A 23,381-nucleotide genomic window follows, 5' to 3' on the forward strand; every position below is an offset into this window, starting at 1 on the left:
ATCAGCGTGAAGAATTAACAAGTCTATGAACAATTTCTAACTGAGATTTGCGTAATCTGCTCACAGCCTACCCTCGGTTCTATTGTGCGCATGTCAAATCGATGTGACAAATTAATTGAATTTTGTTACCATTTTCAACGAAATTCGCGACAAAATTTCGACATTTTCTGACCATATTAGAGAAAAGTTCAATATATATTTGAAGGTATGATAGATGAAGCCAACAGATGCTAAGAAATCATGCGATAAAGATTAATATATTATACGTTACTAGTAGAATGAAAATGATTTGACTTTGGATTTATTCAGTTAAATTATATAGTAAAATGCGTTTTATTAAGATCAAAGAGATACTTAGATAAAAATCAATAATGTGGTTCAAAAAATAACTTTGAGTATCTGGTTAATGGCTTTGTGAAAATGTATGTAACAGGCAGAAGGTAGAGTGGCAGACCCCATAAAGTACCTATTTACACAGGATCGATCTAGTCATGTCCGTCCGTCTCGTAAACAACAAAAGCTAAAAACTTGGATGTATACTTATATAGGCAATATGCAGTACGATATTATATAATATATATCGATTAAAATCGATAGTTTTGATTCGTTTTTAAGCATACGTTGAATAAGGCAAATGCTGAAGACTTCAGATTAACTTTGTAGGTTCCTAAATTAAATACAAAGTTTCTGTAAATTTTCGATTTTATATTCTAACACCAAATTCGTATGTATGTATTACAGAACCGTGTAATGATTGGAATATCCGCTGGATTCAGGGTATTTCCAAGTCTCTCTGTTTTTTGGTTTAGTGTGAAAAGCTTAAAAGCTTAAAGCAAAAGCTTAAGTAATCAGTAAATTAGGCAACATCAATTATGTCGACAATTATTAGTAAACATCATAAACAAGCTTATTTTAAGCTTTTGACATTTTGGGAGAGTCTAAAGCTTTATCATATTTCTCATTTTGGCGTAATATGAAAAAGCTTTAAGCTAATTATCTTGAAAGCACTTCTTTGTTGATAAACAAACGGCCCGGCAAATACAATGTATATAGTATCAATTATAAGCACTCGCAGTATAAGCCAAACTCTTTTATAGGAATCATCATGGCAAAGGCAAGTGAAGACGAGTTGATAGACCTGCCCAGTTGGTTGGATGAACATATGTTTATAGAATTCCTGCAACGCGACTTTAAAGACTTCAAAGCCATTAAAGAATTTGAGGTGGAGCAGACAAGTGGCAAGGGCGAAAACTTTACATGTTTGGTGGTGCGCGTCAAGATTACCGTGGAGCTGAATGGTAAATACAAATTTAATATAAATTTGACTGCAAACTAACTCTATGTAAATGCTACAGATGGAAGCCAAGCAGCTACGTCGTATATAGTCAAATTATTGCCCACAACATCGAGCACACGTGATATGATTGCCAGTTGGAAGATCTTTGATAAGGAAAAGCTAACCTACAGCAGTTATATACCTGAATTTGAGCAAATGTTTAGGGACCACAACAAAGAGTTGGTATTTGGTCCCAAATACTATCAGCCAACAAACCCAGCGAGCGCCGAGCTGGTCATCTTGGAAGACCTGGGAAATCGGAGTTTTAAGAATGTGAATCGCCAGAAAGGTTTCGACATGGCGCATACTAAAGCAGCTCTCGATAAATTGGCCCTATTTCATGCAGCATCTGCAGTTCGCTTTGAGTTGAAAGGCGCCTATCCGGAAATATATGACCGAAATCTTTGCAGTGAGGAGGATAAATTCCAAGAGTTCCGTGATACGCAAGCCAAGTCCTTGATCAAGGCACTGCCTTACTATGAGGCGACTTATTTGGAGAGCGAATTGGTGAGTAGGCTTCAGCTGCATACCCTGTATATAAAGAGCGATTATCATCTAATTAAATTATAGAAAACCTATACTTCCATCGCCCCGGATATGTTCCAGGCCCATGCGCCCAAGTTTGAGGACGAGTTCCGTTGCCTCAATCATGGCGACTTTTATTGCAACAACATTATGTTCCAGTATGATCAACAGGGAGGAATAAAGGAAACGTACTTTATCGATCTGCAAATGAGTCGATATGGCTCTCCTGCACAGGATTTGATCTACATGTTGCTCTCCTCGGTTTCATTTGAGCTCAAGTTCACGAAATTTGATTACTTTGTCTTTTACTACCACAGCAAACTAGTTGAGTACCTGAAACTTTTGCATTATACCCAGCCACTGCCCACGTTGAGGGGACTACATGTGGCAATAATAAATCATGGCGACTGGGGTGAGTAACTGTATTTGAATTTTTTATTTAAACTTATCTTATTTTATCTCAAACACTTTAGTTTACCCGGTTGTGTCGCTTCTGCTGCCTCTCGTGCTCATCGATCCCAGCGAAAAGACTAACATGGACACAATGATGGATCAGGAGGGCGAAGGTGACCAACTGAGAACGACCATGTTTGGGCACCCAAGTGTTGTCCAGCAATACAAGCAATTGCTGCCATGGGCACACGACCGCGGTCTCTTTGTGTACAAGCAATAGTGATAGCTATTTCTAATACCAATAAAATAATGTACAAATGTAGCACACATATAAAAATAGCTTTTCATTATATTACAGTCTTAATCCAAAATGTAGAGCACCTCTGCCTCAATCGCCGTCATACTTGAAGCGCTTAATCTCAAACAGGTGTGAAAAATGATATGATTCTGGTATTTCAATTTCTTAGACAAAGGTTAAGTTATCAAAACACAGTCATTATGAGTGCACAAAGAGTATGCCAAATCAATAGAAAGGTTTGGCTCTTGTCAGCTGTTGCTGCCACATGCCAGCTCCCAAATACGCAGTTTGTTGCCTTGCAAATTGAGTGTTTACTTATCAGGTTTACCTGATAAGGTGGCATAACGCCTGGCGTTGAAAAAACAACGATTTCTTTTCGCGATAATAATTGCCACAAGCCAAGTCAATTTTTGCATGAACTGAAATAGAACGGAGCACGAACTAGCCATAAAATAATTTATTTACTACCTACTATTTTATAATTTGTTATCAACTAAGATCAAAGGTAAACAGCATTTGGTGAACAAGAACAAGACTTGTCGAATGAATTTAAGGACTGCGAGATATAGATAGGAGAGCAGGAGCTGTTAAGTTTCACAGATCATAGTTCTCCGAAAAAATGAAGATTTTTAATTTTAGAAATATAGCGAAAGCCTATCGCCGTTTTTACTTTGATTTCAAGGCAGAAAAGAATTATTGATTCTATGTTATCTATTTCATCTAATATTGTTTAAGTGTATGAGTTAAGCGCTCTAAGAATAGCTGATAAAAGCTTATAATTTAAAGTATTATTTACGCAATTTCCCATGAGGTAGCTTTTTTGAAAACTTTTCGATTATAAATGTGTAAGATTCGTTTCATCAGCTATTTCATCATCTGTCCAACCAATTGTTATACATTTCGCATAATTGACAAATTATATTAGATATAGATAAGATTAAGAACATTTCAGTATATCAAATTAAAAGCTTTTGATGTCTTATTTTAGCCAAAACCTATGAGAACTTTTTTCGCATAAATTAAATTACTTTTTGAAAGATCAAACAGTGTATTAGCATTGGTAAAGATATGAGGTTGATCAAAGCGCTCTATATGTCGAATTCGGTGTCTGCGACGACTCGCTATAAGAGACTTCCTGAGGATACTTTGGATAAAGTAGCCCCATTAAGCGCTAAGGATAAGAGCAACATGCACAATGCAAAGCCGATGAACTACAAGGAATTGGAGAAGAAAAGATTAAAGATGGAAATACTTACTATTTATAAATAAGCAGGAAACCGGTTAAAGATTTTAAGAATCGAATAATATTAGTGTATTCTTAAGATCTAGAAAACAAGATTATTATAACTGTCATTTTAGGAAATTGTAAATAGTAGGCTCAAAAATTCAAAATCAAAAATTAACAACAGATATTTCAGTAATAAAGTGGATATTTATAAAAGTTACAGTACCATGAGAGAAATTCCGGTCTAGAATATGAACTAAAGTCATGTTAATTATATTAAAATGGCTGTGAATTGGCAACGCTAAGCAGAGGAGATGGTAGTAAGTATTTATAAGATAACTAGCCGATTGAAAAATATTGAATCAGCGGAACAAAAGGCAAATAGACTATCCTTCGTTAGTTATATTCACTCGTCAATAAGAACTATTTGTACCAATAAAAAAATTAATTTATTCCGATTTGTAAAAAATGAAATAAATGAAATCCGCTGATATTTTGTTCAAAGTTGTATTTAGATTCGTGTATTATAGTCGTTCGAGTAAACATACTTAAAGTAAAAAGGTAATTACCAAGTCCGGTTTTCAACCGAACCGGTTAAAACTCTGGGCTTTAATTCAATCATTAAAAATAATTTGTGTGTACCAACTCAACTGATCTTAATCGGTGTTCCCTTGTGTGTTCTTTTACAGCTGTAAGAGTATCGGTATTTAGTTTAATGTAGAATCATGGGTCAGAGCAGTTCGAAGAACAAACAAAATAATCAACAAAAAGAGCTGACTAGCATACTGAAATCCACAACTGTGGAACCAATGCAAAATGTGAACGAAGACATCCTTCCCCAGTTAACCTCTCCAGCACATGTTGACACGAGCTTAGTACCCGACTGGATACATAAGAAACAATTTTTAGAAGTTCTTAGTGACAATGTGCCAAATTTCTCCAAAATCCAAAATTTTTATATAACGCCAGCCACAAGTGAGGGAGACAACTTTTCCTCCTTAATATTGCGAATTGCCATCGACGTGAAGCTAACAGGTTGGTCCCATTCTTCACTTTGATTATTATTATTATACATTTTGTTTATAAGACAAATCCATGAAGTCCCTGGCTTTCATGATGAAAGTACCCCACGAATCAGCCAAAATGCAACAGATGCTAAAGACTGTGAATTTCTTTACCGTTGAGAACGCTGCCTATACGGAACTCATCTCCAAGTTTGAAGAGCTCTATAGCTCAATAGGCATGAACATCAAGTTCGCTCCACGTACCTACAAGTTCACGGAGAGCGTAAGAAAGGAGCCCAAGCTAATCAATACGGTGCTCATGTACGATCTGAGCCAGGATGGCTATAGGAACGTGAATCGCCTGGAATGCCTCAATGTAGAGCAGACCAAATTGGTCTTACGAAAGCTGGCCCAGTACCATTCAGCAAGCGCGCAATGTAGGGCCATCTATGGACCTTATCCGGAACTATTCACGCAGGCCATGTTTGGATCGAACAAGGAGAGAGCTATATCCATATTAGAGGGCATAATGGGTCCATTTAAGAAAATGTTTTTAGAGAATCTTTACTTCTTTAAAAATGGCGATAAATACTACGAAAAGTTTGTAAGTAGAGGAGAACTTCAATTCAGTTAAATACTATATCATATATTGCTTTAGTCAACACTTTTCTCAAAAATGAGCAACAAATTTTTGAGTCTTAGCACATTTGATGACAGTGAATTTAATGTCATCAATCATGGTGATTGTTGGATAAACAATTTACTCTTCAAATTCGACTCAGATGGCGATCTGATTGACGTGAAATTTGTGGACTTTCAGTTACCAAAATATGGGCATCCATCGACAGACTTGCTCAACTTTATCATGTCCTCGGTGCACATAGATCACAAGCTGAAGCACTTTGATTACTTCATTAAGTATTACCATGATCAGTTGATCGAGCACCTGCACTTACTGGGCTATAAGGATCGTATGCCCACGTTAAGCGAACTCCATATGCAGCTCTATAAATACGGCATGTGGGCGATAACAGCCTCCGTGATGGTGCTACCAATTGTTCTGTTGGATCACAATGAGGAATCGATGGAGTACAAGAGTCAATTGTACACGAATGCGCGCTATAAAGAAAATATAGAACAAATAATGCCCTGGCTGGATAATCGCGGTCTATTAGATTTGTAGATTTATATTAGTAGCAATTGCATTGAATTCTATAAGTCAGGCTTTAGATAAATTACTTTATGATAGAGAAATATTACAGATTATAGAAGTTATAGTTTCGACCCTTCTCAATAATTCAAGCGCTTCAAATAAAATACTTATTTATTTTTTATCAACTAATCGACCTTTATGATTTCCTATTTCTAATTGATTCCAATATACATTTCGTATTATATATTGCCAATAATATTTGGATTAATAATAATAATTACCATCAAGAATGTGGAAGTCGCACGCTAGCGACCCACGCTCATTCATTCACGGTCAGCAAATAGGAGCTCTAGCTCTAAAACTTAAGAATAACGCATAAAAATTTTTTGATATATCTTAATAATAGGTCAATACTCATTCGTTGCATGTTGAGTTTCTAAATGTAAAACTGTAGAAGTTACAGTAAGTCCCTATCTGCAACGTCGCAGTGGTTGTGGGCATATAATGTTGGTCAATCATTAGGATCGAAAAGCTACACAAATACAAACCCGAAACAAAATCAATATACCGCATTCAACTGGGAATTGAGTGGAAATTATTTAAAATATTTATTTCATTTGTGAATCGTTCGGTCATAGACCTTTCAGACACACACTAAAGTGAGCTACAGTGTAATCTATTACTTAATCATTTTCTCACACACGTTACTCTTACTCTTATATATACAATCAGTAGTAAAATTGATTGTATTCAGATTAGATGGTCGAACAAATTATGACGCCAACTTCTACGCTTCTAAGCATTTTAGATTGTCATTGTGATTTTACCAAATTATCGTTCTCGTTGTGTGCGATTGTTATTAATGAAAAACGTAAGGCGTGAACCTAGAATGATGTACTTTATAAACAATTCCTTATAAGATACATATACTATATATATATATATGTATGTATATATTAAATAGTATATATAAAGTACATAGAATTCCTTATTTACCATATTTGATAATGGTAAGTATAGTGTCTATATTATACAAATAGATATGTATAGACTTTATACATTTTATTATGGTATATAAAGCGATATAGATGTAGTTATCTAGAGAGTTTACTACAGTTGCAAATGAAATATATAATCACAAATACTCGTATCAATTAATATTTGACAATAGATTTGATAATCATAAGTTATTCGAACGATGACAAAGCCAATTTTTATTTTAACGGTGGGGTATAAATATCAACGCAAATTTAATAACAAATGCTCAGTTTAAAGTTGTTTGCCTAACCGTAAGGACGCTCGAAATACGCAAAACTAGTTTTTTTAAACGTAAATGGGTGTTCATTTAAGCAAGTCAAAGAAAAGGTATGAAATGGATACTGCCACAAACAAAACAAACTCCATTCGCGACCCTGTGAAGGAGTCTACAAAAGATGAAAACTTTAGAACGGTCGAGGCACCGCCAAGTGAGCCTCCAGTGACTGCCAATTTGACGCCCATCCCCGAGTGGATTAATGAATCGCAGTTCGAAGAAATACTCACTCAAGCTGTGCCCCAGTTTGCCAAAATTCTGAGCTTTAGTGCAAAGCCCGCATTGGGACCTGGCGAGAACTACGTGACCCTCATACTGAGAGTGAAAATTGATGTAGAGCTTTTAGGTGAGTAAAACGTAGAACTGAGAGATTCATTATTCACGTGCTCTAAATATATCTATGAATGAAAAGTCTAAAGACTATAATAAAACAAGGTTCAATCACGCAAATACATTATTAGAAAACGTTACAGACGCAATTTAATAATTATTTAATAATTATGCGCCGAAATTATATAATTTGAGATTTGCTTTTTTATAAACAACTGAAGCATGAGGTAGAGATCAATGTAATATGCAAAGTAATATAATGTAGTAGATTATATTACTTTTAATAAATTATATATAATAATATATATAAAAGAAAAAGTCGATTAGATTCTTTACCCAACTATAGGGCAGTTGGCTTTATAGGAATGCAATATAATTACTATATATATTTTATTGTGTTTATTAACATTTTTCCAATAGACAAAACCAGCAAAACCATTTCATTTATGATGAAACTGCCCCATGATTCTGCTGAAATGCAACAAATGTTGCAAATGGCAAACTTCTTCGATATTGAGAATGAGGTCTACATAGACCTGATACCAAAATTCGAGCAGCTGTACAAGTCCAAGGGCTTAGATGTAACTTTTGGACCCCGCGCCTACAGATTCAATGAAAGCCTTAAGACGGAGCCCAAGCTCAAAAATACGGTTCTCATGTACGATCTGGGTCAGGATGGTTATAGAAACGTCAATCGCCTGGAATGCTTCAACTTAGAACAGACCGAGATGGTCCTCCGAAAGCTGGCCCAATATCACGCAGCAAGCGTTGTCTATAAAAGGTTACATGGACCTTACAAAGATCGCATTATGTATGGTATGTTTGGTACAGATCCTCAGAAGGTTGAGGCTTTAATGGAGAGTATGTTGGGGTCGGGTCAGAACGTTTTCCTAGATAGTCTGAAAAACTATGAAAACTGCGAGCAATATCACGATAAGTTGGTATGTAGCACAAAAATATTATATAAATATGTATATTTCTCAACCATTTTGAATTTAAATTTTAGAAAACATATTTATCCAAAATCAGCGGTATTATTTTGTCTCATGCCGTGGCTAAGACTGATGAATTTAATGTCATTAATCATGGAGATTGCTGGGTCAACAATATTCTTTTTAAGTTTGATCCGTCAGGAAAGCTGGAGGATATGCTTTTTGTGGATTTCCAGAATACCAGATACGTTCATCCCTCTTCGGATTTGCTGCATTTTATTTTTACCTCAGTGCATATAGATTACAAGCTAAAGCACTTTGACTATTTCATAAAATACTATCACGATCAGCTGATCGAGCATCTCAATCTGCTAGACTATAAGGAGCCTGTGCCCAAGTTGATGGATATGCAAATGGATATGTATAAATATAGCTCCTGGGCAATCTTGGCGTGTTATTTGGCGCTGCCTGTGGTGCTCCTCGATCCCACGGAAGACGCCACATTTGAAAACTTTGTTGGAGAGGGTGAATCTGGAGAAGACTTCAAGAAAAAAATGTACACGAACAAACGATACAAGCGCTACATTGAAAAGATTCTGCCCTGGCTGGATAATCGTGGCTTATTGGAAGTCTAGTAAGTGCCTCTATAAAATCATAGTCCATAGCTGAGAATACTATATTCATCCATCTTTAGCGAACCCCCGCAAGCAGTACCAACAGCAGCTGTACCATCAATTGAACCAAATGGGAAAGACGAGGTTGACTCTAATGTGCCTTCTTGGGTTAACAAAACTTATTTCGACGAGCTGCTCAAAGCAGAGCAGGCCGACTTCAAGGAAACGGTCAATTTCGAAGTTAAGAAAGCCACCCAAGCTGGGGACAACTACTCCTCCATAATGCTCTCTGTGGACATTGATTACCGAACAGTTAATGGTCAAACATTAAGTAAATCTCTTATGCTGAAAGTTCCGCCAGGCACAAATGCAATGGCATACCTTCTTGACCTAATGCTAACCTTCAAGAAGGAGATGGCCATGTATAACGAAGTCATTCCACAGATGGAGCAGCTTTACGAGCAGGCTGGACAATCCGTTGTGTTCGGTCCAAAGAGCTATAAGCTGCCGAGTGCACCCGACTCTGATCACATTCTCTTGGAGAATCTTCGTCCTGCGGGTTACAAGAATGCAAATCGCCTGCAGGGACTGAGTGTAAAGGAAACGGAGAAGGTCCTGGCCAAATTGGCTCTTTTACATGCCGCATCCGCACAGCTGTATGTGACCAAGGGTCGCTTTGCCGATTGCCTGGATAAATCGATCTACAATGACAGCACGCGTCCCATATTTGAGAGTAAAGATGCCAAAACTTTCACAGACATAAATATTGAATCAATGAGAAACTTCAAAGGTAGCGAGATCTATGGAGACAAGGTGGTAAGTTAAAAGATAAATGCAAAACGGAAATCCATTTTCTAAAGAAGTTAAAAGATTTTGTTACTCCATTCAAATATTGATATTCTTTTTTCATCCGCAGGCTAAAGTAATTGAGAATATGTTTGATTATGAACGCAAGGCAGCAATCTATGATGAAAGCCAATTCAACTGCCTCAACCATGGCGACTGCTGGACAAATAATGTAATGTTTACATACGATGCACAGGGCGAGATTACAGACACACTCTTTGTGGACTTCCAGAGGTCAAACTTCAACACTCCCGCCATGGACTTGTATTATTTTCTACTGTCCTCGCCTAGTTTTGATATAAAACTAGAGAAATTTGATTATTTTATACGCTACTATCATACCGAACTGCAGCGCAATCTGGAACTGTTAAAGTACCCCCGACACATACCAACGCTCAGAGAGCTCCACACCACTCTGATGAAGAATAACTTGTGGGCCGTAACTACGCCTGGGACTGTAATGTCGGCAGTGCTGCTCGATCCCACAGCCAACGCGAGTATTGATACCATGATTAGCAGCGATGACGAATCCAGGGAATTTAAGAAAAAACTCTTTGGCAATGACAGATACCGCAAACACGCTGAGGCGATTTATCTTTGGCTAAATCACAGAGGACTTTTAGATGTTGAGTAAGAGTTTGCTGCTCTATTTGTAAATATTTCTGTTACAGCTTGGTTTAAGTCAGAGTTTTTTAATAAAATCTTGAGCTATTGAGATAATGACATAATATTAAATAAAAAAACTTGTTTTTAATGAGACTCGCTTAAGCAGAAATGCCCAGTCTAAATATAGATTTGGAACCATATTATGGAAAGGCAATGTGATTTCGGGATATTTGATATTTGTAGTTAATAATATTAGCGCGCTTGTACAGGCGAACAAGATTAAATAGACTGAGCTGTTAATTCTGATATATTTATATCTGTTACTTTTGGCTGCCGAGATGTTTCGAGCAGCTTTAAGCAAATTTCGAGAGAGATCAATGATCCTTGCCATTTCAATTGTACCCGGCTCCCATCTTTAATAAGGAGCCCCGACTCTAACCTGCTTGATCAATTGTCAGCTTACCAATTTTCTATTTTTTGCTCATAAATAAATAAAATTAATTAAATTTATTACAGCAGAACACTTGTTTAATAAACCGTCCAATATTTTTCCACATTAAAAAATATATTTTACATAAGGGTAACACAATAAAATAAATTATATATATAAATAAAACAGCTTAAAATAATAATTATTTTAACAAAAAAACTTGAAAGTTTAAAAGTTTCAGTTGCATAGTTTCGTCTTTTCGCAACTTGTGTGACGTTACTTAATTACAATTAAAAATACTCGTAACTATCGATAGTGAAAAATTACTCGATAGTGACGCAAAAAGTACTAGTTCGATACCTCGATCAAGATCTGGCAACCTATCGAAGACATTAGATAGGCTGCCAGAACTATATCTTAACCCAACGGCGAGAATAATAATGATTCGTTAATTTTTAATCCGTGTGAATATTTATAACATTTATTTTATATTATATGAATATTAATTGTATAAAACTAGTTTGCAGAATATATGCAACATATGAGGCATAAGTCATTATTATAAAGGCCCCAATCTAATCATTAAAGTTAATTTCAACATTTGGCTGTTATATTGAATAATATCACAATTTGTTATCTATTTTTTTACACCTCGTATAATGCATTTGATTGCCGTTGGTTAGTCGTGTTACGTATTCAATAAAACTGTTGTTTTTTTGTTCGAACTCAAACAGCCAACAAGAGCTGATAAAATAGTTTGAATATCAGCGACTATCAGTAAAACTTAGGTATAAACATCGTCGTGTATTTAAAGGCGAAACTCAGTTGAAAATTATTTGTCTAACCGTACAGACGGATATAAAACGCGCAGCTTTTCTCTTGTACATCTGACATGGGCCATAATAATAGCAAGTCAAAGGCGCGGTCTAGTGTTGCCCCAGTGGATAATACTAAACCAAAGATCAACGCCGTGACAGTACCAGATGCACCTCCAGCGGTCGTCAATACGACGCCCGTACCCAATTGGATTAATGAATCGCAATTTGTGGAAATACTCACTCAAAATGTGCCCCAGTTTTCAGAGATTCGCAGCTTTAGTGCGAAAGCTGCGATGGGAGCTGGTGAGAACTATGCGACCCTCATGCTGAGAGTAAAAATTGAGGCAGAGCTAATAGGTGAGTGAAACACAAATATATAAATAGAAAATAAGGGGTAATTGTAACATTCTGAAAGAGGCGTGGCCAAGTTCACATAGTATGTATATTTTAGATCAGTGCGATAGGCTGAGTTGATCTAGCTATGTCTGTCCGCATGTCCGTCCGTATGAAGAGCTAGACTTGAATAGCTAGAGACTTCAAATTTTCAATGTATATTCACAATTTTATGTCGATAACTGATCTCATTTCGTTATTATCGACAATAATCGATTTCGTCTGTTACTTCTCGCTTGTATACCACAAATCGATTGAATATACAAGTTTTAGATATTTCAGGTTGTGAGTACCTTTCCCCTTAGGCAAATTTTGGAGAAATGTCCAATAGTAGAGACTAATGCTTTGGCAAATAGCCACAATATTATCATAATCATTCAATATTTTAATATTAAATTAAAATACCATATTCAATATTAAAATACCACAATAAACTCCATACTTCAACCGCAGCAAGCAAATCGCATGGTTTTGAGTGCTTATGCTTACAAAAGAAGCGTAGAATAGAATCTCCTTGTAAGTCCCGATCTATCTACTGGTTTGGCAATCCCGACAAAACATAGTCTTGAAGCTGGTTTTTGTATGTCTTTTCTCTTAGTAAAACACTGATTTAGTTTCGACCTTTAAAGAGTATTATGCAGTCGGCTGCACCTTACTAATTTTTTTCTTACTTTGTTATCAAACTGCATTTTCAAATGTAGAGATAATAGAAAAATTTAGAGATAATAGTATATATATATTGCGATTATGAGTATATTTAGTTGTTTAATCAATTCGAAAATAGTAATCTAGAAAATATAAGGAATGGATTGATAGCAGAAATATATTTTACTACACACCATAATTATGTTCTCTAAATTATTAAGGTTTCGATTATTTTTTTAAATAATTTTAATTTCCCTTTTACTTTCCAACTAGACAAGACGATAAAGCCCATTTCGTTTATGATGAAAGTGCCCCACGACTCTGCTCAAATGCAGGAAATGTTGCAAATGGCCAATTTCTTCGATGTTGAGAATGAGGTCTACATAGATCTGATACCGAAATTCGAGCAGCTCTACAAGTCGAAGGGTTTAAATCTAACCCTTGCACCCCGCGCCTACAAATTCAATGACAGCCTCAAGAAGGAGCCCAAACTCAAAAATACGGTTCTCATGTACGATCTGGGTCAGGATGGTTATAAGAACGCCAATCGCGTGAAAGGCCTCAACGTTGCAGAAGCCGAGATGGTCCTCCGTAAGCTGGCTCAATACCACGCCGCAAGCGCTGTCTATAAAAGTGTGCACGGACCTTATACAGAAAGTATTATGTATGGCATGTTTGGAGCAGATGTTGAAAAGGCGATGGTCGCTTTGAACACTATGTTCGCGTCCACGCAGAAAGTTTTCTTGGACAATGTGAAGAACTATAACAACGGCTATAAATATCATTCGAAACTGGTATGACAACCAAACAAAATATCTTGTTAATAACTTGTGTCAGTCAGTTTATTCTTCTTTTCAGGAAACGTATTTTGCCAAAATGAGTGAGAATTTCATAGCTTTGGGAATGGCAAAACCTCATGAATTTAATGTCATTAATCATGGAGATTGCTGGGTCAACAATTTTCTTTTCAAGTCTGATGCGTCAGGAAATCTGCAGGATATGCTTTTTGTAGATTTCCAGAATCCCCGATATGCTCATCCTTGCACAGATCTTCTATACTTTATCATGACCTCAGTGGACATAAATTACAAACTTACCTACTTTGACTATTTCATAAAATACTATCACGATCAGCTGGTTACACATCTAAAGATGCTTGACTATAAGGAGCGTGTGCCCACGTTGGTGGATCTGCAAATGGAGACGTACAAATATGGGTGCTGGTCAGTCATGGCTTGTTATATGGTGCTGCCCGTGGTGCTCCTTGATCCCACGGAATCGGCTACATTTGAGAACTTCCTTGGAGACAACGAATCGGCAGTGGACTTCAAAACTAAAATGTACACGAACCAACGATACCAGCATCACATTGAACTGATTCTGCAATGGCTGGATAATCGGGGCTTATTGGATTTCTAGTAAGTGAAGCAATATAATCTGAGACTTAAACGAATTAGTTTTTTTTTAGCGAACCAGTGCAAGTCCCTGCTGTGCCATCGATTGCTCCAGCTGACCACACAAAATCCAATGAAGACTTAGATTTGGATTGGTTAAGCTGTCAAGATTTTGCAGAGCTAATTGGTGCTCAAGAGCCCCAATTCGAAAAGATTGTAGGAGGTACATCGGCTCCAGCCACCAAGCCTGGCGACAATTATAGTGGCACGTTGCTCAAAGTAAATATCAAAGTACAGCTTAAAGGTGAGTATCACATAAAGTAAACATTTACAAAGATTAAACCCAACCACGATTTAGACGAAAGTGCAAAGAACTACGATTTCATACTGAAAGTACAGAAAGATATTGAGATCGATCCTAAGGAGTTGGAAGTATATGGGAAGTACGTGCCAGCCTTTGAGCAACTCTATAAGGAAGCGGGACAATCGATCCGCTTCAGCCCCAGGAGCTACAGATTCAGCAAGTCAATTGAGCATAACTATTTACTAATGGAAAATCTGCAGACAATGGGCTTTGAAATGGCGGATCGCAGACAAGGCCTGGACTTGGAGCATACCAAGGCTGTGCTGAGGAAGCTGGCTCAATGGCATGCTGCCTCACTTAAATATAAAGAATTGAATGGACCTTATCCATCCAAATACAACGATGGCAAGATTTGTGAAGATTCAAGACGACTTTTCAAAACCATCTACGAATCCATTGAAAAGACTTTACTTAGAGTAAAACAAAATTTCAAAGGTGTCGAGGAATATTCACACAAATTGGTGAGTGAGAAATACATATAATAAATATATATTAATTATATTAAATATGTTTTAAATAAAATAAAATATATTTTAATAGGAAGCATACTGCAAAACCCATCTGGACAGCTGCATCGAGGATGCTAAAGTAAATGAATTGGAGTTCAATGTGCTAAATCATGGAGATATGTGGATCAACAATGTTATGTTCCAGCATGATCAGGGTAAAGTGAAAGACGTCTATCTGCTAGATCACCAAGTGACCAAATATGGCAATCCAGCACAAGATCTTTACTTTTTCTTGATGAGTTCGCCAGAGTTGGAGTTGAAAGTCGAACAATTCGACTATCTAATCAGATACTATCATGATAATTTAATTGAAAATGTTCAATTACTAAAATATACGGGTTTCGTTCCTAGCTTGAGTGAACTGCACATCATTTTATTTAAACATCCCATATATGGTAAGTATTTTAACATGTTATAGATTTTATTGGTAAAAATCTTGCATTACAGCTGCTGGCACTGTGATTGGTCCCTTATCTCTATGTCTGACGGAACCCAATGAGGAACTAGGTATTGATCTATTAATGAAAGATAGCCCAACAAGAGATGCTGTTTATGATCAACTATATAACAACGCCGTCTACAAAAAACACTTTGAACTCATGATGCCGTGGCTAAACAGACGTGGTCTATTGGACGTACAAGTTTAAATAACATGAAATTTTATTGCCTTTGGCTTCGAACAAGCATATATATATTCTAAGTTTACTAAGTTTACTTAAAACATAAAAAATATTAGAAACAAACAACATATCACTTCACAGCTAATTTAATGGCCACATAAATGCCAGTTAGAAAGACTACAGCAATGGCCAATTTCTTTAGATTTGCACGATTCACGCCTTTGACTGTGCGCAGCAACTGAATATTCATGCGAAATACATTGCGGCTCTCTTCAATATACTCAGCGCGCTCTTCCTCATTCAGTTTACCGTAGACTTCATTAAAAATGCGGCGAAGCTTGACTTTCAACGTAGCGATTCGTATGGGAAAATATGTCGCCTCACAACCCACTTGTGAAATGGTTACCTGCACGGGCATTGGGCGTGCACGTAGATCGCTGTCTGCAATGCCATCGTCTGCAGCGGTGGCCGCTGCTTTGGCTGTTGCCTCGGCAGCATCCTCTTCGGCTTGCTTTTGCTGCTGCTCCTGCTCGGCGCTGTCTGTTGGAAAGATCCATAGTTTGCGCGCGATCATGCGTTTCTTTTGCAAGAGCTGCCCACCAGACATTAGGGCCATGTACATTTGAAAAGCAAAGGCAAAGAGCAACACCTCGCTTTTGGCTGCCACCTGCTCCAGGTGCGCTAAATACTCTTTGACAGCTGGACGCGGCTCATAGGAATTCTTCCAATCGGTACCATAGAAATAAGCAAAGTCGCGTTCAAATGCAGAGGCTCGATGCAACTCTTTGGGTATCAGACGTTCCGGCAAGTTTGTCTCAAAAAATTTATATAACTCGTAGAAAACCAAAAGACCATCGTACCAGACCTCATCATCCGAAAGTGCTGTGCAAATTTGATTGAATAATGTGAATTTCTAAAATTTTAGCACACCCTTACCAATTGCAAATTTAGCATTGACCAGAACATCCGTTAACTTGTGCACATCCTTTGTCGCTAGTCTCACTTCCTTGGTAAACGTCATGTCCACATAATCCTCATCCTTGTTGTCAGTGCTTTCCGTCTTTTCGCCTGTATCTTTGACATCTGGAATGAGTGTAGCTGTCTCTGCTGACATTTTGTTTGTGTGCTATGAGTTCGTTTGAAACTAAATTGAATGTAATATATTTTTGTATTAAATAATGCGCAAATTCAACGTCTTTGTCCAAATCAAGACAATGAACTTCTTTTCGATTTTGCAACTAGCGATATAAATTACTTGCATTTGTTATCGATTACTAACAAGTGGCAGCGTTATGTCAAAAAATGAAGTTATATTCTTTAAAAAGTATGAACGTATACGGGCTTAGTTTACAAACAACAAAACTGGGTCACAAATATGATATGGCTAAAAATACGACTGTACAGTCAAGGAATCAAGACAATTAGAATAGGGCGCCAATTTTTATAATTTTCCAGGTCAAAGAGGGCACACAAAACATGCATTTACCGATTACTTATCGAACTATCGATGTATGGCAGCACAGTTATTCGACAAAACTTACTAACACTTATACTCATTTAACAATACTTCGTTGTTTAGCAACACTCTCACAAGCCTGGTGAACTTGTTTTGTTGCTTTTGCTAAATTCACAGTTTAATTGTTACAATTATAAAAACAAATAACTAAAAGTCGTATTGTAAGTGTTTTATTGTAAACGTATTTATATGCTATGTAGGCGCAAGAATATAAATGTATTTTTATTGAAACTAAATGTGATCTATTTGGCATTATACTATTTCTTACAATTTTATTTTTCAATTTCAATGTACCTTAAGCAGTCTCTCATTCAAATCACGCACTGATACACGCTAATTACAGTACACAACAATCAACAACAACGATACACAACTGCAACGCTTTGGTTTCATCTCTTTCTAAATTCTAAATCCCATTGCCTAAGTAGAGTATTTAAGAAAGAGCAAACATTTTTGTCTATTAAAAAACAAACTATCGAAAACGCAATGTCGGATCTTTTTACCACTTTCGATAGCAACAGCGGGCAACACGATACACCAATGGCATCGCCCTCTCAGCACAGCCCCATGACAAACAACAACAGTAATTCTTCATCCACACAGAACGGTGGAGCAACAGCGGCTCAAGCAGCCGCTGCTGCTGGTGTTGGTGGTGGTGGTGGTAGCGGTGGTAGTGCCGGTAGTGCAGGGGCTAGTGGTAATAAGAGCACAAGCCACAATGTTGCAACGGGCGCAGAAAATACTCCTGTAAGCACACACATAACGTAAATACAAATCATATACATATAAATCCCTATCTTCTCAATTATAGATGTTAACCAAACCGCGCCTCACAGAACTGGTGCGCGAAGTGGACACCACCACACAGCTGGATGAGGATGTGGAGGAATTATTACTGCAGATTATCGATGACTTTGTCGAGGACACTGTTAAATCGACGAGCGCCTTTGCCAAGCATCGCAAATCAAATAAGATCGAGGTACGCGATGTGCAGCTGCATTTTGAGCGGAAATATAATATGTGGATACCGGGCTTTGGTACAGATGAGCTGCGTCCGTATAAACGTGCTGCGGTCACCGAGGCGCACAAACAGCGTCTGGCCTTAATTAGGAAAACCATAAAGAAATACTAGAGGGCAATGGATGTAGTTTGCATGGTATTTCATTTGTTGATAGGTAGTTTGTTTTTTTTTTTTAAATTTTAGTTTTCATAAAATAACACTCCACTTTATTTATATAAGCAGCAAAGTTATATCACGGCTAAACAATAGTTTACAATTTATATCAATTTTTAAATATACAAGAAAACAAGATATAAGCGCGCCAAAAAAGCTTTTTATTTATAATATTCTAAATTCAAATAAGTAATGCTGAAGCAGTGACAAGCAGAACATATTCAGGCAACCTGATAAGGACAAAGAAACGTTGTAAACATTTAGTAACATTATTTACTTTCCGTTCTTTCTATTTGAACGGCACTTAATATCTAAATGTATGTTAGTTTAAGAATGACATACAAAAATCCCTCATCTCTTGCTGCTATCGATATGATAAACGATATCACGTGACTCGTCGATAGGCAATCGTTTTTTCGTGCCAGCTTGTGTCATCACAGTTGCACTGCACTGTATTTAGTAAATTAACAGGACATGCAAATTTTTTTGTTGTGTTATGTTTTGTTTTGTAAATGTATTAAAAGTTAATAAAGCTGAAACATAATGAAGCTACCTGTCATGTGTCGCACTTGTGATGCAAGGGACACGGATAAACTATACAAGCTGGCTACATCTACCAAACGATTTCCGGATAAACAGCTCTCCGACATTTTAACCGAACTAACGCACATAGAAGTAAGTTTTGGCTTATTTATATTTTATTATATAAAATTTGTTTTCTGCAGTTAGATGAAACCTTTGCGCAACAGCTGCCACAGTGCCTGTGCGGTAATTGTGCCAGAAAGCTAATTGGCGCATATTATTATGTTAAGCAAGCACTGACAGCAAATGAGCTGCTCATGAATCATGTGGACCGCCTGGGGAGTAGTAAAACTGCAGTCAACGACTGTCTGCAAGAGGCGCCAATGGAGTTGTGTGCCGAGCAACATGTGGAGGTAAGTCACTTCGAAGTCTAAACTAAAACTGCATAACTCGATTATTTATATATATCAGATTAAAATGGAAACAGAAGAGGAGGAGGCTGAGAATGATATAACCTGCACGGAACTGCCGGAGTTTACAACAGTACAAAATGCCACTGATGTGGAGTTAGAGCTGGATAACAAAAAGTCCAATGACCCCCTTAACATGCTCGAGCCAGTGAAACAGGAGGTGGAGTCAGCCGCTGCTCGGACTCCAATAATTCGAGAGCCGGAAGAATATAAAGCTGATATTGAAGATGAAGAGTATGCAACAAAATGCAGGATAATTTAAAATATATACTTATATTAATATATTCTCTAATATTTACAGATCCCTCGATGATTTGCCATTGCAACTGCGCGCACACAAGTGGAAGCAAACGGGCATGCTGCGCGCAGTAAAGCGTTCAATTTATAAATGCACCGAATGCCCCAAGAACTTCAAGCGACCGGAATATCTCAAGCAGCATGCGACACGGGCGCATAAATCGAAGACCGATTGGTTTTCCTGCTCCTACTGCATACGCAAATTCAGTCATCGGGAGGCTCTGCAGTCGCATCTGAAAGTGCATCGGGATTCCAAACGGTCAGCGAACTTGGGCGAGAGCAAAAAAGCCAAGGATATAGACCTGAACATGTGCAAGCCGCATGGCTATAAGCTCATCGAATGTATGATTTGTCAGAGTCAATACGATAAAATAGCGGATCTTCGACGTCATCTGGAACAGCATCCGGATATTGTTGGATTTGGTGCACGCTCCAATATGCAGCCACATGAGCTGGCGGAGCTCTTTTACCCGGATGCCAAGCACATCAGCGTGGAGCAGCTAAAGGCCCTCATACGCAAAGATCTGGATGCTGGTATTTATCAACGTTTCTATTCCATTACCAATCAGTCGGGATATGAAATGGATCTGGATAGCTCGGAGACGGAAAGCGAGGCCGAACGAGATGTTGATGAGCAGCAGCTGAAGCGCAACATACCCAAAGCCAAGTACAGTTGTGACCTGTGCCACGAGCGCTACCAACGTAAATACCAACTCTTTGATCATCAGCGTCTGGCGCATGCCTGGCTGGATGCGCCGCATGTCTGTGGACGCTGCGATGCGCGTTTTGTTAGCCTCCAGCTGCTGCGGCAACACAATGAGCTGCAATGCAAGAATGCCCAAAAACGATTCCTCTGCCACAGATGTCCACTACGCTTCCGTTGGCGCCACAATCTAAAGGCGCATATACGAGAACATCGCAGTATAGTAAGAGAATTGAGCATTAAACTGTCTTACAGGTGTAACAGACATTTATATTTATAGTTTATTTACATTAATTAACAAGATTTCTGATTGATTAACAAAAGAGCTCTACTACAACTATGTACTGCTACCAGAAAAATGTCTGCTATGTCTGCAAGGCTTCCATTTTCTATATATATATACATAAATGAAAGGAATACTGATTTCTTTCCAGAATCAAACCTATGAGTGTGCCGATTGTAAACGCGTATTCGACAAAAAGAAATCTCTCACCGTGCACATGCTCAGCGTGCATGCAGAAGAATCAAAACTCATACCGTGCCAATGGTGTACCCGCAAGTTCTACCGACGTGACTATTTGGTGAAGCATCTGAAGCGTCATGGTATACGGGAACAGGATATACCGCTCGCCGAGACGCTAATTGCGGCCACCGCGAAACCAAATGGCGTCAAACGCATCACCTGCAAGATTTGTAATCTTCACTTTGAACGCATCAGCGACCTGCGAGCGCACATTCAGCTGGAGCTGAAGCTAGCCTTATCGCTGCACCAGAACTACGATTCATTACACAACTACTCAATTACAAATGAATCTGGGTACGAACTTCAGCTAGGCGACTCTGAAACGGAGGATGAACTGCAAATGCAGCAACCACGAGGCTCGCCCAGCACGCGACTCGTCTACGTTTGCGAACTATGCAAAGTCCAGTGCAAGCGCAAGTACGAGATGATCCAGCATCAGCGGGCGATGCATCGGTTCGACAAAATGCCACACGAGTGCGAGCTCTGCATATTCAAGTGCGTCTGCAAGGTGAGAGATAGTTTTAACCTTCTGTAAAAATGAGATTTTAAGCTGTGCCTATCCCCACTTCACAGAGCATCATGGATCAACACAGGCAGTCGCAATGCCACAGCGTCGAGAAGAAGCTGGCGTGCAGCAAATGCAGCTACAAATTCATGTGGGCAGAGAATTTGCAACAGCATATGTTGCTGCAGCACGGCAGCATCGATCTACAGTCTGCTCCTGCATCTGCTGTGAGCGATGCAGCCAGCGCAGATCGTTTGTCAGCTGTGTCGATTAATCCCGCTATTACGACCGAGGATGTGCAGCTGCTGCAGTGTCCTCACTGCGATCGCACTTATCAGATGAAGGCACGTCTCAACAATCACATACGCGATGTGCACATCAATGGGGATCGCAAGCGTAAAGAGGCCATCAAGAAATTCCTCTGTTCGCTCTGCGGACGGGAAACCCAATCGGCGGCTACATTGGTCACCCATATGCGTCGGCATACGGGCGAGAAGCCGTTCAAATGTGATCTGTGCGAAATGGCCTTTCCGAGGCATTCGGAAATGATGTCTCACCGGCGAATGCACACGGGCGAGAAACCCTTCCATTGTACGGTCTGCGGAAAGGATTTTGCCCGTTCCGACAAACTGAAGCGGCATATGTTGACGCACAGCGGATTGAAGCCACACAAGTGCACCTACTGCGATAAAAGCTATCGCCAGGCGAAGGATCTGAAGCTTCATCTGCAGCAACATACGGGCGAGTGTCCTTTCATATGCGGCACCTGTGGCGAGCGTTTCATACAGGGAACCGCCTTGGAAAAGCACCGCATGATGCGACGTCACTTTGACGAGGTGGAGGAGCGCATCACCACCAACAACAGCCACACAGCAACTGCTTAGTTTATATTTATAAGTATTTTATTTAAATATATATTTTGTTTTTATTAAAAAATTGTTCTTTATTTGCAAATATTACGTTTTAAAGTTCATCCCCCGAGTTCTTCGCTTCGATCTTCATCATTTCCACATCGAATATGAGTACCGAGTTGGGTGGTATTTTGCCACCACCTGCACCACTGGCGCCATAGCCCAGCTCAGGTGGTATGGTCAGGGTGCGCCGTTCGCCCTCGCACATGCCTAGAAGACCCTGATCCCATCCCTTGATCACCTGGCGAGCACCCAAAGTAAACGAGAAGGGCTTGCCACGATTGTAGCTGCTATCAAACTCGGTGCCGTCTTGTAGAGTACCCTGAAAAACCGAATGCAACATGTTCATAAATATATCGATCATATGAAAAGTCTGCTAATCTTTCAAACGGAAACCCTAATTTTAGTGAGTTTTGAATGATAACATAATAGTTTGAATCATTTACTTTTAGGATCTAACTCAACTCATCCCTTGAGTAGTGTTCGAACTACTTTTCCATGTATCGTAATTGTATGATAAGTAATATATAAGTAGCGTATAGCTGGAAAAGTGAAATCTTTTTGGGCTAAATACATTACTATTTTCTGATTTGTGAACATGAGTAAAAAACATAAATAACTGAAAATGACGTGTCCCGCAAATCCTATGCACCGTTACCTTGTAATGTACATGTATTAAGTCGCCGCCTTTAGCTTTTCGCGTGCAGTTTTCCACGCGCTTCTTAACGCCTATTTTCACTTTCGGCGTTTCACTAGCAACGGCGGCGCCAAAAAGAGCGCAAATTAACAATAAAGTTTGTAGCTTCATTTTGACGTGACTAAGTTTTATAAAAGCAAAACACTCCGGCTATCACTTATCGATAACTATCGATATCTACCACTCTGCGTGATTTTGCCATTAGCAACGCTTGAACCCGCCAAAACTTGAAATAAGAAATTTTCATGTACGCCGAATATATGCCAAATTTTTATTAAACATTAAACATTAAAGCTCTTTCAAAATACAAAGTTGA

General features: G+C 38.4%; 8 protein-coding genes across 12 annotated transcripts; 6 read left to right on the top strand and 2 right to left on the bottom strand.

Moving 5' to 3' along the window:
* The first annotated feature begins 1,063 nt into the window (after window positions 1-1,063).
* Window positions 1,064-2,577, top strand: LOC111592024. Its single transcript, XM_023304017.2, has 4 exons — window positions 1,064-1,298; window positions 1,356-1,843; window positions 1,907-2,273; window positions 2,335-2,577. Exons 1-4 carry the CDS (start codon window positions 1,106-1,108, stop codon window positions 2,532-2,534), a joined length of 1,248 nt encoding a protein of 415 aa, XP_023159785.2. The 5' UTR covers window positions 1,064-1,105; the 3' UTR covers window positions 2,535-2,577.
* Window positions 2,578-3,907: 1,330 nt separating this feature from the next.
* LOC111592021 lies at window positions 3,908-6,020 on the top strand. Of its 2 annotated transcripts, none has more exons than XM_023304013.2 (4): window positions 3,908-4,097; window positions 4,467-4,812; window positions 4,865-5,385; window positions 5,440-6,019. In XM_023304013.2, the coding sequence occupies exons 2-4, from the start codon at window positions 4,503-4,505 to the stop codon at window positions 5,962-5,964; spliced, it is 1,356 nt and encodes a 451-aa protein (XP_023159781.2). In that variant the 5' UTR covers window positions 3,908-4,097; window positions 4,467-4,502; the 3' UTR covers window positions 5,965-6,019. The 2 variants fall into 2 exon arrangements, with proteins under 2 accessions (XP_023159781.2, XP_023159782.2); XM_023304014.2 differs by lacking the exon at window positions 3,908-4,097 and adding an exon at window positions 4,284-4,338 and having other exon boundaries at window positions 5,440-6,020.
* Window positions 6,021-7,130: 1,110 nt separating this feature from the next.
* Window positions 7,131-10,650, top strand: LOC111592004. Its single transcript, XM_023303984.2, has 5 exons — window positions 7,131-7,592; window positions 7,997-8,517; window positions 8,583-9,142; window positions 9,203-9,938; window positions 10,039-10,650. The coding sequence occupies exons 1-5, from the start codon at window positions 7,268-7,270 to the stop codon at window positions 10,600-10,602; spliced, it is 2,706 nt and encodes a 901-aa protein (XP_023159752.2). The 5' UTR covers window positions 7,131-7,267; the 3' UTR covers window positions 10,603-10,650.
* A 1,018-nt stretch (window positions 10,651-11,668) lies between these two features.
* On the top strand, window positions 11,669-15,843 carry LOC111592006. Its single transcript, XM_023303988.2, has 7 exons — window positions 11,669-12,179; window positions 13,134-13,654; window positions 13,719-14,278; window positions 14,329-14,558; window positions 14,613-15,079; window positions 15,159-15,522; window positions 15,575-15,843. The coding sequence occupies exons 1-7, from the start codon at window positions 11,897-11,899 to the stop codon at window positions 15,772-15,774; spliced, it is 2,625 nt and encodes an 874-aa protein (XP_023159756.2). The 5' UTR covers window positions 11,669-11,896; the 3' UTR covers window positions 15,775-15,843.
* LOC111592007 (heme oxygenase 2) lies at window positions 15,816-17,074 on the bottom strand. Its single transcript, XM_023303989.2, has 2 exons — window positions 16,684-17,074; window positions 15,816-16,629 (listed from the first exon to the last, which is right to left on the bottom strand). Exons 1-2 carry the CDS (start codon window positions 16,859-16,861, stop codon window positions 15,878-15,880), a joined length of 930 nt encoding a protein of 309 aa, XP_023159757.2. The 5' UTR covers window positions 16,862-17,074; the 3' UTR covers window positions 15,816-15,877.
* Window positions 17,075-17,317: 243 nt separating this feature from the next.
* LOC111592008 (transcription initiation factor TFIID subunit 12) lies at window positions 17,318-18,582 on the top strand. Of its 4 annotated transcripts, none has more exons than XM_023303992.2 (3): window positions 17,318-17,424; window positions 17,779-18,010; window positions 18,075-18,582. In XM_023303992.2, the coding sequence occupies exons 2-3, from the start codon at window positions 17,804-17,806 to the stop codon at window positions 18,393-18,395; spliced, it is 528 nt and encodes a 175-aa protein (XP_023159760.1). In that variant the 5' UTR covers window positions 17,318-17,424; window positions 17,779-17,803; the 3' UTR covers window positions 18,396-18,582. The 4 variants fall into 4 exon arrangements, with proteins under 4 accessions (XP_023159760.1, XP_023159758.1, XP_023159759.1 ...); XM_023303990.2 differs by having other exon boundaries at window positions 17,321-17,424; window positions 17,607-18,010; XM_023303991.2 differs by having other exon boundaries at window positions 17,321-17,424; window positions 17,692-18,010.
* A 267-nt stretch (window positions 18,583-18,849) lies between these two features.
* LOC111592042 (zinc finger protein Xfin) lies at window positions 18,850-22,341 on the top strand. The gene is made up of 6 exons (XM_023304038.2): window positions 18,850-19,112; window positions 19,163-19,372; window positions 19,431-19,663; window positions 19,731-20,652; window positions 20,864-21,460; window positions 21,526-22,341. Exons 1-6 carry the CDS (start codon window positions 18,981-18,983, stop codon window positions 22,339-22,341), a joined length of 2,910 nt encoding a protein of 969 aa, XP_023159806.2. The 5' UTR covers window positions 18,850-18,980.
* Window positions 22,342-22,381: 40 nt separating this feature from the next.
* On the bottom strand, window positions 22,382-23,237 carry LOC111592036 (peptidyl-prolyl cis-trans isomerase FKBP2). Its single transcript, XM_023304031.2, has 2 exons — window positions 23,027-23,237; window positions 22,382-22,690 (listed from the first exon to the last, which is right to left on the bottom strand). The coding sequence occupies exons 1-2, from the start codon at window positions 23,174-23,176 to the stop codon at window positions 22,421-22,423; spliced, it is 420 nt and encodes a 139-aa protein (XP_023159799.2). The 5' UTR covers window positions 23,177-23,237; the 3' UTR covers window positions 22,382-22,420.
* Window positions 23,238-23,381: the final 144 nt, after the last annotated feature.

Source organism: Drosophila hydei, unplaced genomic scaffold, assembly GCF_003285905.1.
Source record: "Drosophila hydei strain 15085-1641.00,03,60 unplaced genomic scaffold, DhydRS2 tig00008137-arrow-arrow-pilon, whole genome shotgun sequence".
Classification (NCBI taxonomy): domain Eukaryota; kingdom Metazoa; phylum Arthropoda; class Insecta; order Diptera; family Drosophilidae; genus Drosophila; species Drosophila hydei.

Coding starts and splice junctions, on each gene's coding strand:
- LOC111592024 (XM_023304017.2), top strand. CDS start 1,106: ATGGCAAAGGCAAGTGAAGACGAGTTGATAGACCTGCCCAGTTGGTTG. Junction 1,844..1,906: donor CTTATTTGGAGAGCGAATTG/GTGAGTAGGCTT, acceptor ATTAAATTATAG/AAAACCTATACTTCCATCGC. Junction 2,274..2,334: donor AATAAATCATGGCGACTGGG/GTGAGTAACTGT, acceptor CAAACACTTTAG/TTTACCCGGTTGTGTCGCTT.
- LOC111592021 (XM_023304013.2), top strand. CDS start 4,503: ATGGGTCAGAGCAGTTCGAAGAACAAACAAAATAATCAACAAAAAGAG. Junction 4,813..4,864: donor CATCGACGTGAAGCTAACAG/GTTGGTCCCATT, acceptor TTTGTTTATAAG/ACAAATCCATGAAGTCCCTG. Junction 5,386..5,439: donor ATAAATACTACGAAAAGTTT/GTAAGTAGAGGA, acceptor ATATTGCTTTAG/TCAACACTTTTCTCAAAAAT.
- LOC111592036 (XM_023304031.2), bottom strand. CDS start 23,176: ATGAAGCTACAAACTTTATTGTTAATTTGCGCTCTTTTTGGCGCCGCC. Junction 22,691..23,026: donor TAATACATGTACATTACAAG/GTAACGGTGCAT, acceptor TCGGTTTTTCAG/GGTACTCTACAAGACGGCAC.
- LOC111592006 (XM_023303988.2), top strand. CDS start 11,897: ATGGGCCATAATAATAGCAAGTCAAAGGCGCGGTCTAGTGTTGCCCCA. Junction 14,559..14,612: donor TATCAAAGTACAGCTTAAAG/GTGAGTATCACA, acceptor ACCACGATTTAG/ACGAAAGTGCAAAGAACTAC. Junction 15,080..15,158: donor AGGAATATTCACACAAATTG/GTGAGTGAGAAA, acceptor ATATTTTAATAG/GAAGCATACTGCAAAACCCA.
- LOC111592042 (XM_023304038.2), top strand. CDS start 18,981: ATGAAGCTACCTGTCATGTGTCGCACTTGTGATGCAAGGGACACGGAT. Junction 19,664..19,730: donor GCTGATATTGAAGATGAAGA/GTATGCAACAAA, acceptor TAATATTTACAG/ATCCCTCGATGATTTGCCAT. Junction 20,653..20,863: donor TACGAGAACATCGCAGTATA/GTAAGAGAATTG, acceptor ATTTCTTTCCAG/AATCAAACCTATGAGTGTGC.
- LOC111592008 (XM_023303990.2), top strand. CDS start 17,750: ATGTCGGATCTTTTTACCACTTTCGATAGCAACAGCGGGCAACACGAT. Junction 18,011..18,074: donor CGGGCGCAGAAAATACTCCT/GTAAGCACACAC, acceptor TCTCAATTATAG/ATGTTAACCAAACCGCGCCT.
- LOC111592004 (XM_023303984.2), top strand. CDS start 7,268: ATGGGTGTTCATTTAAGCAAGTCAAAGAAAAGGTATGAAATGGATACT. Junction 7,593..7,996: donor AATTGATGTAGAGCTTTTAG/GTGAGTAAAACG, acceptor TTTTTCCAATAG/ACAAAACCAGCAAAACCATT. Junction 8,518..8,582: donor AGCAATATCACGATAAGTTG/GTATGTAGCACA, acceptor TTTAAATTTTAG/AAAACATATTTATCCAAAAT.
- LOC111592007 (XM_023303989.2), bottom strand. CDS start 16,861: ATGTCAGCAGAGACAGCTACACTCATTCCAGATGTCAAAGATACAGGC. Junction 16,630..16,683: donor CAATGCTAAATTTGCAATTG/GTAAGGGTGTGC, acceptor AAATTTGCACAG/CACTTTCGGATGATGAGGTC.